Source organism: Canis lupus, chromosome X (genome assembly GCF_011100685.1).
Source record: "Canis lupus familiaris isolate Mischka breed German Shepherd chromosome X, alternate assembly UU_Cfam_GSD_1.0, whole genome shotgun sequence".
Taxonomy (NCBI): Eukaryota; Metazoa; Chordata; class Mammalia; order Carnivora; family Canidae; genus Canis; species Canis lupus.
In genome coordinates, this window is record NC_049260.1 from 70,738,965 (window position 1) to 70,752,372 (window position 13,408).

The 13,408-nt window shown below is 32.9% G+C and overlaps 1 protein-coding gene across 3 annotated transcripts in view; it reads left to right on the forward strand.

Annotated features, from left to right (window-relative positions):
* The window catches only part of DIAPH2 (diaphanous related formin 2), a 1,049,860-nt gene that overhangs the window by 483,896 nt on the left and 552,556 nt on the right, over positions 1-13,408 (forward strand). For all 3 annotated transcript variants that reach the window (XM_038587833.1, XM_038587834.1, XM_038587835.1), the window contains one exon: positions 9,599-9,700. In XM_038587833.1, the coding sequence (XP_038443761.1) occupies positions 9,599-9,700 (102 nt within the window). The remainder of the gene's footprint in view (positions 1-9,598; positions 9,701-13,408) is intronic.

Genomic DNA, 13,408 nt, shown 5'->3' on the forward strand with positions numbered 1-13,408 from the left:
CTTGGATATAGCAGCAGAATGGTACATTAAATGGACATACTGTAGTTTTAATCATTCTTCTAATGATGAGCTTTTGGGTCATTTCAAATCTGCTATTATAAGCAATGCCCAATATACCATAATTTATTAAATCTGTCTGCAATACATGAACACATATAATCTCTTTTCTATTAACAATACTGGAATATATAACATTTACATAGATCCTCTTGCACAAATAAAAATATATATGAAGTATAAATTCCAAAATAATTATAGTGCCTATTTTTTTCAGGAATGATCCTAGGTGATGGTATGTAACAGTGACAAATTCTTCTCTTTAATAAAAAATAAATAAATAAATAAATACATAAATAAATAAATAAATAAATAAATTTTTTTAATAAAAAATAAAATAAAAACAGGGACAAATTCTTCTTTTTAATAGAGCTCACATCAAAGTAGAAGGTATAGACAATAAAATAAGTAATTATGTCAGATGCCAATAATTGCTTGGGAGGAAAATGAAGCAGGCAAGGAGGAAAATATGTGTCAAAAGGGTAGAGTTGTGATTTTGAACCACATCATCAGGAAAATTTCAGTTGAGAAAGTAACATTGAATAAAGATCTGAAAGATGTGAGGAAAGACCTCGAGATAGCATAATATCAAGTGTAAAGACTCTGTTGTGGAAGTTGTTCTGCTATATTTGAAGAACAGCAAGGAAGCTTGTGTGGCTGGAGTGAATGAGAGGAAAATAGCAAGAGATGAGATCAGAGCAGTTATGGAAGGGGCATGAAATATGAAGTAGGATATTCTAGGCTATTGTAAGGACATTGGTTTTTATTCTGAATAAGGCAGGAAGCCATTTGGAGGGTTTTGAGCAGTAGAAAAACATTAATGAAATGAATTGACAGGATAGAATGAAGAAGGGCAAAGGCAGAAGGGAGATGAGTTATTAGACTACAAGTAGGCCACAAGTAATGGTGACTTGAAATGCTTAGGTAGAAATGGAGGTGATAATAAGTGATCAGATACTGGATTTGCCAAAGAATGGGATGTGCCTGTGAGAGGTAAGAGTCAATGATAACTCATTTGTGTGTCTGTGTGTCTGTGTGTGCATGTGCATGTTTATATTTTGCTTGAACGATTCGCAAGATTTCAGTTGCTATTTGTTGAGATGCAAAAGACTATGGGTGGAGCAGATTTAGGATAAAGAAAAGGAATTTGGCATAGGATGTGCTAAACTTAAGGAGCTTACTAGACAATCAGGTAGAAATATCCAGGAGATGAGAAACTTCTTTTAGGATACATAGTTTCCCAGTGATCCTTCACTTAAATAAGTAAATCCTTGATGAGATGTATAGCACTGACCTTCAAGATATGTTCAGCTATATGTGAAACCCAGAGTGAAAAATCCCACATTGTCATGTTGACAATGGCTACAAATATTTCAGGGTGTAATTTTGTTCAGTCTTGCTCATGAGGTTAACTACCTTTTGCATTTTAATTAAATTGTGTGCAGGACTTGTACCAGACTGAGATGACCAGATTAAAAAAGAAAAACCTGAATATGATGAACACCTAAACTATTCTCAACAAAAAATGCCCTATTAGTCTAGCAGTGCTAGTTTTATCGTCATAATTCCTACTGTTGCATTTCTTAGCATTCAATTTTGATACACTTAGCTCTTGGGATTTATTGCTGGGCTTACTGATTTGTGCCATGAATTAGGAAATTTAACATAACAGGACATTATTTGAGTGTGTGGGATGGCCAGAAAAATATCAGTCCATACATGGAAAGTCAGAGCCAACTTACAAGTAAAAGAATTAACTATAGCTTGAATAAGGTACTTCACAAAGATTAAAGGTTAACAGGAATATCTTCTACTACCTCATTTGTCAAATGCTAGTGAAAAGTAAGAACCATATTTCCATTTTGATATTTAAAGTATCACTTCAAACAAGGGAGTGATTCTCCCTAAAAACCTCTAAGTCAACTTTATTTGTCCTCCCTAAAATACATCATTACATGCTGAGCTATTGAGACCCAATTGAAAATATACAACATTAGCTATGCACGTTGTTAAGCATAGTATTCTGGTGACACTTAGCAGTGTTCAGCAATTTCCTTAATGAACAGGTGTGCAAGTATATTAGTCTTCCAGAAGTTAATTTGCAGTAACGTGTGCTTCCTGATTTGGAGGTTCTTGTCTAAACTATAACCAGTAAAAAATTAAAAAAATAAATAAAAATCAATAAACTATGACCAGTAGGATTTATTCCTTAATTAGGGAATCATTACAAGGTATGTGTGTGTTTTTCCCACCGTTAGAACCATTAGTCTTGTTTAGGGTGCTGTAAACTTCAGGAACACTCATAATGCCATTCCTATGGTTTTGACTACTGTGCAGGTGACAGAGTGAAATCTACCTTTCTCTGGTGTGCCTTAGTTAACGCACAGCTGTAGGTAGCACAGAAAGGGGAAGCTTCCCAGTTGCAATATGCAGCACATAAGAAGAGATGGAAATAGTATCTCCTACTGCATATTGGATCGGCTTTCCCTCTCAAGGGTTGGTAAATATGTTATTCCTCGCAAAATAGATTCAAAAACAGTTGAAAACAAAATTGTGCTTGCTGACCAAACTGACTAATATTTACCTGTAGTTTTTATTATTCCCTCCCCTATTGTTTCTGATTTCCTATATACCCTTGGTCCCTGGATTGTCAAAGCTAAGAGTTTATAAAGAGTAAATATATATATTATGTATTATATATATTAAAAGTATAAATATATATTATAATATATATATATCTGGTGATAAAATTTTATTTTTATGTTAAAAAATGGAAATATGCATAGGCTAATATAGGAAACACCTATGTACCAGCCTCTCAGAATGAATAAATGTTAATATTCATCATATTTATTATAGATCTTTGCTTTTAAACAAATAAAACATTAGAGATAAAATTGAAGTTTCCAGGATTTTACTTGTTCCACTTTCTTCCCCCAAGAAAAGCATTATCATGTTAAGTATTTCATATTTTTAAAATTTTGATACATATTTACTTATATATGTATCTGTATACCCATACATACACTCTATAAAGAATACATAAAATTATTCTGTTTCATTTTTAATTTAGATGAATGCTATTATGCTGCATACAACATTTTCCATGACTCTTATTTTTTCATTCAAAATTGTAATTGGGATCTATTCTTATTATAATTTTTATCTGTAGTACAGTTATTATAAATGCTGAGTTGTATTCTATTCTATGAATATACCACAATTTATCCATTTCATAACCCCCTGGCATATGGATTATTTCCAGTTTTTGTACTGTTGTTAATTTGCTGCAGTAAACATCCTTGTTTCTTGACTGACCCATAAATGGAAAGATTGGGTTATACTTGTGGTAAGCACACCTTAAATGTATTAGATGTTACTGAATATTTATTTTATATTTGTTGTCCTAATTTTTACTGCCATTGCTGGCACAATCAAATTATTATTTCTTTGCCTCCTCATCTGTACTTGGCATTACAAGACTTTTTTGTTACTTCCAATTTGATGACTGTGAAATGATATTTCATTGGTTGTTTTCATTTGCATTTCCCTGATTATTGATGATGTTGAGCATCTTTTTATTACTTGCTATTTGATCTTGGACAAATGACTCAATTTTTCTGTTCCTTAGTTTCTCCTTTATAAAATGACAATGGTATACCTATTATATAAGGTGACAGAGGAATTATTTAATAAAAGTTGATTTTGGTGGTGATTGTGATGATTGTGATCATGGTTACTACTACTACTAGTACTACTATCATTGTTATTGTTCTTTTTATTATACTTTCCTCTTTGTATTTATATATATATATAGGTATATATTTATATATATATTTATATATAAATATTTATATATAGTTTTTAATTATTATTTATTTATTTATATATATTTTTATTGGAGTTTGACTTGCCCACATACAGTATAATACCCAGTGCCCCCCTCAGTGCCCGTCACCCAGTCACCTCATCCCCCTGCCCACCTCCCCTTCCACTACCCCTTGTTCGTTTCCCAGAGTTAGGAGTCTCTAATGTTTTGCCACCCTCTCTGGTTTTTCCCACTCATTTTCTCTTCTTTCCCCTATAATCTCTTTCACTATTTTTTATATTCTCCATATGAGTGAAACCATATAATGATCGTCCTTCTCCGATTGACTTACTTCACTCAGCACATTTATAAATATTTATTTATATATAAATATATACTTAACATTTATATATATGTATATTCCTTTATACATTTTCAGTTCTATTTTTTATATTTCCAGAAATTCAAGAATAAAGACAACTTTAAAAGAATAGAAAATAGCAATGAAAAAAAATATTGCAGCTATCACACAGAAATCATAGTAGATTTTCCCTGCCTGTCATTCTCATACTTGCACTCATTTTAACATGAAATTATTTATTGAAGTTTAACACCCATTTCAACTAATAACTGAAAAATTCTTTCCGTATAGGTAAAATCACTTCTGGAATTGTATACCAATGGAAAAATATGTATTTATATAAGAAGATCACAATTATTATATTTATATGATATATCTAAAACAAGTTGGGCATTTACTTGTTGGATATATATATATATATATTATATAAATATTTTAGGTGGTTTTTAACACTAGTGTTACTGGCTTTATTTATCCTAGGTTTGTATTTAGTATACTTACTAGGAAGTGTCATATTTTTACTTCTCCACATATTTCTTATAATATGATGTAATACATCAGTTGATGCTGGTTTAAGATACAGTATTCTTTAATATGAAACTACTTCTAATAATAAAAAGAGAGTTTGCTGAGTGATAAGCATATATTCTTTCAAACTATATTATTATGGATAAAGAAAATTACAAATGTTAGAGATCTTTTGGAGATACTTCCCTAATTAGTAGTTTACATATGACCATCTATTTAAGAAAAATGAGTAGACACTTAAGTCTTTCTATATGCTTGTCCCTAAGCTCACCATAGTAGGTGTTCAACAAGTATTTGCTGATTAAATGAATTAATGAATAGTGTTGATGCTGACTTTAGCAATCAATCTTTCTCACTAGAATTTTAAGATAAAGTAGTTATAAATAATTTATTATGATTTATGATAGTTATTATGCAAAGAATTCAGTGGTACCCATTATAATATCTTAATATTTGCAACAACTTACAGATATCTTGTCACATGTATGTATCCACTGAGATAGCAGAGATTTCTTTTTTTTAGTATTTTATTTACTCATGACACACATACACACAGGCAGAGGCAGAGACACAGGCAGAGGGAGGAGCAGGCTTCATGCAGGGAGCCTGATGTGGGACTCGATCCCGGGACTCCAGGATCACACCCTGGACCAAAGGCAGGCTCTTAAACCGCTGGGCCACCCAGGGATCCCGGTAGCAGAGATTAATAGGGGATTGATGAACATTGCCTAAATTAGATCAGGAAAGTATTAGAGCCCTGTTTATTTTTTGTTAATGAGCATCCATCGTTGTGAAGGAATAAATTGATAGAACAATTGCAGTTAAAAATCCATATATTAAAGGAAATATAAGAATACTAAATGGACCCTTTATCTTATATAATTAGTATCTTGATGTTAACATAATAATACAAATGTCTTTATTAAAAATCATATTTCTACAGACAGTATTTTATGGTTTATTATTTGGTCAATTAGCAGTGACCAATTTAATTGAAGCACTGAAATTAATTTAATCCATCTGATTCAAAATCAGTGGCTATACGGTTTTTCATTTGCAGATGCAGAGATCACATTTGATTATAGGCCTCATTATGAATGTGAGGACCATAGGGCCATGGATGACAAAATCAATTATTTAGGTTTTTATATTGAGACTTAAAAAATCTCTCCAGTCCTATTCAAGTAATTTCAAATAAGAAAATTACTATAATTTATGTTATAAATTTTATAGTGTAAGCACTTTTAACTTGAGATGTACCCGCTCACAAATTTTTAAGTGCACTACCCATTGTTATTAACTTTAGCTACAGTGTTGTACCACAGATCTTTAGAGTTTATTCATCTTATAAAACTGAAACTTTATATACATTGAACAGTGACAGCAACTACCCACTTCCCCGTCCCTCAGTCCCTGGCAACCACAATTGTACAATTCTACTCTTTGTTTCTATGAGTTTGATATTTTAGATGCTTCATAATTATGCAGTACTTTTCTATGACTTGCTTATTTCATTTAGCATAGTGTTCCCCAGGTTCATCCGTGTTATTATATAAGGTAGGATTTTTTTCTTTAAGATGAATAACATTTCATTTTATGTATATGCCACATTTCTTTATCCCTTGATCTTTTTGATGGACATTTAAATTCTTTCCATATATTGACTGTTTTGTGAATAATATTACAGTAAACATGGGAGTACAGCTATCTCTTTGAGATTCTGATTTCAGTTAATTTGGTTATATACCCAAAAGTAGGATTGGTAGATCATTTGGTAGTTCTAGTTTTAATTTTTTCTAGTTTTAATTATTTGTAGACTCTCCGTACTGTTCTCTATAGCAGCTACACCATTTTATATTTCTACCAACAATGTATAAAGGTTCCAATTCTTCCACCACTTCCTCACCAATATTTTGCTTTAGATTTTGATAATAGCCATTCCAAGATCTGTGAGTTGAGGACTACCTGGGTGGCTCCATGGGTTAAGTGTTTGCCATCTCAGGTCATGATCCCAGGATCCTGCTCAGCGGGGAGTCTGCTTCTCCCTCTGCCTCTGCCCCTCCCTTCTGGTTGTGCTCTCTTGTGCTCTCCTAAATAAATAAATAAAATATTTCTAAAAACATGAAAACATGGTTTGAGGTAATATCTCATTGTGGCTTTATTTGTATTTCCCTCAAGATATTGAGGATATTTTTGTATACTTGTTGGCCATCTGTAGGTCTTCTTTGGAGAAATGTCTATTCAAATCTTAATCAAGTTATTGCTGCTGTTTCACTAAAGCTATGGAGTATTTACTTTTTAAAAGCATTTGAAACATATATGTAATAAACGCATCCTACATATACCAAGTAACATTTTGTAGTCATGGAAACAGGACAGTTTTAATATATGAAGCTTTCAGTACTATCTGGGGATAAGTTTCATATGTTATTACCTCTCTTCAAAGTATTTATTTATCTAACCCTGTGGTTGTGATCACTAAGGAATGCTCTTAAAGACAAGAAAGCTAAAGACAATATTAGCAAAACCTTTATTGTTTGTGAAAGGCTGTCTAATTAGGGAACTGTTTTAAACTAGCTTTGCTTGGGAAGCCTGGTGGCTTAGTGGTTGAGCGACTATCTTTGGCTTAGGGTGTGATGGGGGGGTGGTGGTGGCCTAAATCAAGTCCCACATAGGGCTCCTTGTGAAGAGTCTGCTTTTCCCTCTGCCTATGTCTCTGCCTTCGTCTCTGTCTCTCATGAATAAATAAATAAAATCATTAAAAAAATTGAAAAAAAAATAAACTAGCTTTGCTTTAGTAATTCTCAAAATAGTGGTGCCCAATCATGGAATTCTTATTTCTTCAACCTAGGCTAAAGCCAATTTGCATACTATAAGGGAAATATATTAAGATTTAAGATACTTAAGACATCTAATCTTAATTTGAAATAATTTGTTCATTTGAAAAGGGGAGATGTTGGAATATATTTTAATGAAATAATGCAAAAATATGAAGTCATACAAAATGAGCATTATGTATGTTTGGGTTATTCTGGAGTCTTGTTAGTTTGCAGAAAATCTTACAATATCTATTACACTACAGCATTTTCATCCTATATGTACTTGGTTAACTAATCTCCCATAGTGGGGTTTAAGACATATTGGAAGCTTAGAATAGTTTTCTTGACTATTTCTTTGGGAAAAGTTTTCTGAATGATTCTAGAAGTAATTTTATTATTTTTCAGATACTTATTTTATTAACAAAGGGTATGATTCTTGGACTGTCATTTTTTCTATAGAGTTGTGTTAACCTGACATGACTTAAAAATTAGAATAAATTAAAATGCTGATTATTGTACAAGAAAGACACTGTGCTCTTAGAATGATTCTTTGAGAAACATTTATGACCACTTCAAGGGAAATATATTAAAACTCATTTTTGTTTCCATGAGTAGCAATAATTTTATTGTATTGAATACGCATGGCAAACTACTTGAGATTATGATTTTCAAGTGTAATTATTATCTAGTCTGCTTACACTATGCATCACTTTAGATAAGTCATAGTGGTATATCTTAGAACTAAATGTTAAGACTTGAGTTATTCAGGTAATTAATTTTTTGTTATTTTTTCTACAAAGTTCACTTCATTTTCTTATATCTTGCACCACTAAAACAATGGGGTTTTAATGGACTTGCAGTATTTAATGCATCCTATAATGTTTATAGAAAGTTTTCCAGATAGTAACATCCATGAACATGTAGCTTAGCAAAAATGTACTGTGGTTGTGTGTTGCTTTTCCTCTAGAGAAAATCTGTAACTCATTTGTAAGCTCTTTAACAAAAACCAGATAAATTAAAATAATGAAAATATTGATTTCCTCAAAATGAAGTTATATTTTTAAAAGTAATAAGCAGCAGTATTATGATTCAGTGATGAAGTTTAGCAGCATGAGTTTGGAGACAAAAGCATATCACTACTTGAATGAAAAAAAATGTTGGGTTTATTTTTCTCACATTTTTTTAACAGTCCCATTATCTACAACCATATTTTTATATTAGAAGACATAAACTGCCAACACATGAGTACAATGGTAGCTATAGAATTTCTGTATAGGAGAGTTTAGGGATTTGCCATAAAGCTTCATTTTCATAGCAGATAACCACATTGTTTTTTTACTTTGGTTTTTGGGATGCATTTTCTGGGTGAGAGTTGATGGAGGTTATGGCGGGGAGGTGGAGGGAGGCGGGGGGGAGGGTGGGAAGCCACTCCTTGGCACTTCTACTTCTCAGAGTTTCAGGTCCATTAATTATGTGCATGTAAATGGTACTGTTGTTGTGCAACTTGCAAATGGTTCATATTTATTCTTCAAAGCAATCTCAGCAGGAATTTTTATATGGCAACCAGTTTAGCAGTTAGCATTGCTTTACATACTTAAAAGCAGTTACACTGAATTAAAGACATGTCTAAAATTTAGCATATTTTAGGATGAATGCATATTTTGCCTTTTCCCTCAATTAGTCCAAAATAGGGAGATTTTACTATATGTTTAATTTCAGTGCTGCTGTAGATTCCTGTTAAAGGAGTAATGAATGTTGCACATTAGGTAAAAAGTAGTAATTGATTTTTAGTACTATTTGGCTTATCTTTTTTGCTTAAGTGCTGATATTTAATTTTTAAGTAAACCTCTATATAGACCTATATTATTATGTTTATTCAATATATTATATTGAAATACAATGAAATAAATACATTTATTGATTTTTCACATAAGCTTTATCAATGTAGTTAATATGCCTTACTAATTTATTTTGTGTGATTGGAATAATACCATTATTTTTTATGGGTAAATGTTTTTCCTTTAGTTCAAAAGAATGTAGAAGCTTCAGAAGAAAAGAAGATCTTGCCTGCAAAGAAGAAAGTGAAAGAATTGAGAATTTTGGATCACAAAATGGCCCAGAATCTGTGTATGTGTTATTTTCTAAATAGGGGTGGTAGTGATTATGGTGATGAGTTGTTGAATATTTTTAAACAAAGTTGTAACTGATTTTAACAGGTATATTTAGCATCCACTAGAAACAAAATTGCATGCAAACATGATCTGGTTTTTTTTTTTCCCCAAACATGATTTGAATTGCCTTTTTGTCATATAGCCAGAATGAAGACCATAATTTTGTCTTCCTCAGGTCAGATGAAACTTATGAATAATAAAGCTTTGGAAGATACTTAAAGTTTAGCACGTTAAAAGACAGAGTGAGATATAAGGCATAGTTTAAAAGAGTGTTATTTTCCCTTTTCTGCCTAGGCTTGGGTGTTTTAGTTTTGGAGTATTCACTGGTCACATTGGGCAAATTCTTTTATCGATATGCCTTTATAGTTAAAGTGATTGCGATGGTAGAAAGTTAAATTGTTACCACTAAACTTTAAAACTGATTAGTGAACCTCATGAAGGAGTTAAAATGGTGGAGAATTTGGGGGACCCAAAGTTTGTCAGGGCTCTCAAAAACAGCTAGGTAGTTATTAAATTATTCTGAACACCCAAGAAAACAATCAGAGGTCTCAGAGAACAAAAACTGCAAGTAAACACTTAGAAAACTACCACCTTTTGGAAGGAATCCCAGAAGATAAAGACAAAGAGACAGAAGGTTTGTTCATTCAAATTATAGCTGAAGACTTCTCTAATATAGGGACATAGACATCAAAATCCAAGAAACACAGAGACCTATTAAATCCAACAAAAGCTAAGCATCAACAAGGCATATCATAGTCAAATTCACAAAATACACAGACAATGAAAGCAGCAACAGAAAAAAAAAATCCTTAAACTTTAGTGGAAAACAAATCACATTTGCAGCAGATCTGTCCAGAGAAACCTGACAGGTCAGAATAAAGTGGAAGGATATATTCAATGTGCTGAATGGTAAAAAATATGCAGGCAGGAATTCTTTATCTAGCAAGGCTGTCATTCAGAACAGAAGAGTTGAAGAGTTTCCCAGACAAACAAAAACTAAAAGCGTTCAGCTAGCCCTACAAGAAATTTTTAGGGGGAATCTTTGAGTGGAGAAGACCAAAAGCATCAAAGACTAGAAAGGACCAGAGACCATCACCAGAAACACCAATACTACATATAACACAATGGCACTAAATTCATATCTTTGGATTATCACTCTGAGTGTAAATGAACTAAATACTTCAATCAGAAGACATGGGGAATCAGAATGGTTAAAGAAAAGAAGATCTATCTATATGCTGCTTCCAAGGGACTCATTTTAGACCAAAAGACACCTGCAGATTGAAAGTGAGTGGATGGAAAACCATCTATCATGTTTTTTTAAAAAGATTTTATTTATTTATTCATGAGAGATACACACACAGAGAGGCAGAGACACAGGCAGAGGGAGAAGCAGGCTCCATACAGGGAGCCTGATGTGGGACTCAATCCCGGGTCTTCAGGATCACACCCTGGGTGGAAGGCGGCACTTAACCGCTGAGCCACCCTGGCTGCCTCCATCTATCATGTTAATGAATTTCAAAAGAAAGCTAGAATAGCCATACTTAAATCAGAGAAACTAGGTTTTCAACCAAAGACTGTAACAAGAGATGAAGAAAGGCATAATAAAGGGGTCTATCCATCAAGATCTATCCAGATCTAGCAATTATAAATATTTATGCCCCCAAATTAGGAGCCTCCAAATATATAAATCAATTAACAATAAAGACAAACTCATTGATGATAATAATACAGTAATAGTAGGTGACTTTAATGCCCCACTTACAGCAATAGACAGATCACCTAAGCAGGTAATCAACAAGAAAACAAGGGCTTTGAGATGCACTGCACCAGATGAACTTCACAGATATATCCAAGACATTCCATCCTAAAGCAGCAGAACACACATGCTTTTCATAGATAGATTTCCAAAATAGATCACATACTGGGTCACAAATCAGCCTTCAACAAGTGCATATTTTCAGACCACAGCTTTATGAAACTTGAAGTCAACTACAAGAAAAAAATTGGAAAGACTGCCATTACATGGAGTTTGAAGAGCATCATACTAAAGAATGAATAGGTTAACCAGGAGATTAAAGAAGAAATTTTTAAAAATTACACTGAAATCTTGAATATGAAAACACAACAGTGTAAACTTGTGGGATGTAGCTAAGGCAGTCCTAAGAAGGAAGTATATTGCAATATAGGCCTACCTCAAGAATAAAGAAAAGTCTTATTTTTTTTAAGATTTTATTTATTTATTCATAGAGGCACACAAACAGAGAGAGAGGCAGAGACACAGGCAGAAAAAAGCATTTGACAAAATACACCATCCTTTCTTGATAAAAACTGTCAACAAAGGAGGGATAGATGGAAAATACCTACCTCAACATCAAAAGGCCATATATAAAAGACCCAGAGGTATTATCATCCTCGGCTCCGCCTCCCCTGGGGGTCAATGGGGAGAAACCGAGCTTTTCCTCCACATTGAGGAACAAGACAAATATGTACGCTCTTACCATTACTACTTAACATAGTACTGGAAGTCCTGAGCTCATCAATCACACAAAAAGAAAAATGCATCTGAATTGGCAAGGAAGGAGTCAAACTTTCACTATTCGCAGATGGTGTGATACTCTATGTAGAAAGCCCAAAAGACTCCAGCAAAAAATTGCTAGAAATAATACATGAACTCAGCAAAGTTGCAGGATATAAAATCAACATGCAGAAATCTGCTGTATTTCTATACACTAATAACAAAGCAGCAGAAAAAGTAATCAAGGAATCTATCCCATTTGTAATTGTTCTAAAAACAATAAGATACCCTGGAATAAAATAACTCAAAAAGTAAAAGATCTATACTCTGGAAAACTATAGAACACTTATGAAAGAAATTGAAGAGGACACAAAGAAATGGAAGTATTCCATGCTCATGAATTGGAAGAACAGTGTTAAAATGTATATACTATCCAAAACAAAATACACACTTAATGTAATCTCTATCAAAATATCACTATCATTTTTCATAAATAATCCTAAAATTCATATGGAAGCACAAAACACCCTGAAAAGCCAAAGCAATATTGAAAAAGAAAAACAAAACTGGAGACACCATGATTCCCGTACCTCAAGTTACATAACCAAGCTGTAGTGATCAAGACAATTATAGTACTGGCACAAAAACAGACATAGATCAATGGACCGGGATAGAAAACCCAGAGATGGACCCATGAGTATACGGTCACCTCATCTTTGAAAAGCAGGAAAGACTATCTAATGGAAAAAAGTCCCTTCAACAAATGGTATTGGAAAAACTGGACAGAATGCATGCAGAAGAATGAAACTGGACCACTTTCTTTAACCATACACAAAATTAGATTCAAAATGAATGAAAGTCCTAAATGTGATAGGAGAAACCATCAAAATCCTAGTGGACAACACAGGCAGAAATCTCTTTGACCTGGGCCTTAGCAACTTCTTACTAGAAACATCTCTGGAGGCAAGGGAAACAGAAGGAAAAATAAACTATTGGGACTTCATTAAGATAAAAAGCTTATTCACAGCAAAGAAAACAATCAACAAAACTAAAAGGTAGCCTACAGAATGGGAGACAATATTTGCAAATGACATATCTGATAAACAGTTGGTATCCAAAACTATAAAGAACTTATCAGACTCAACA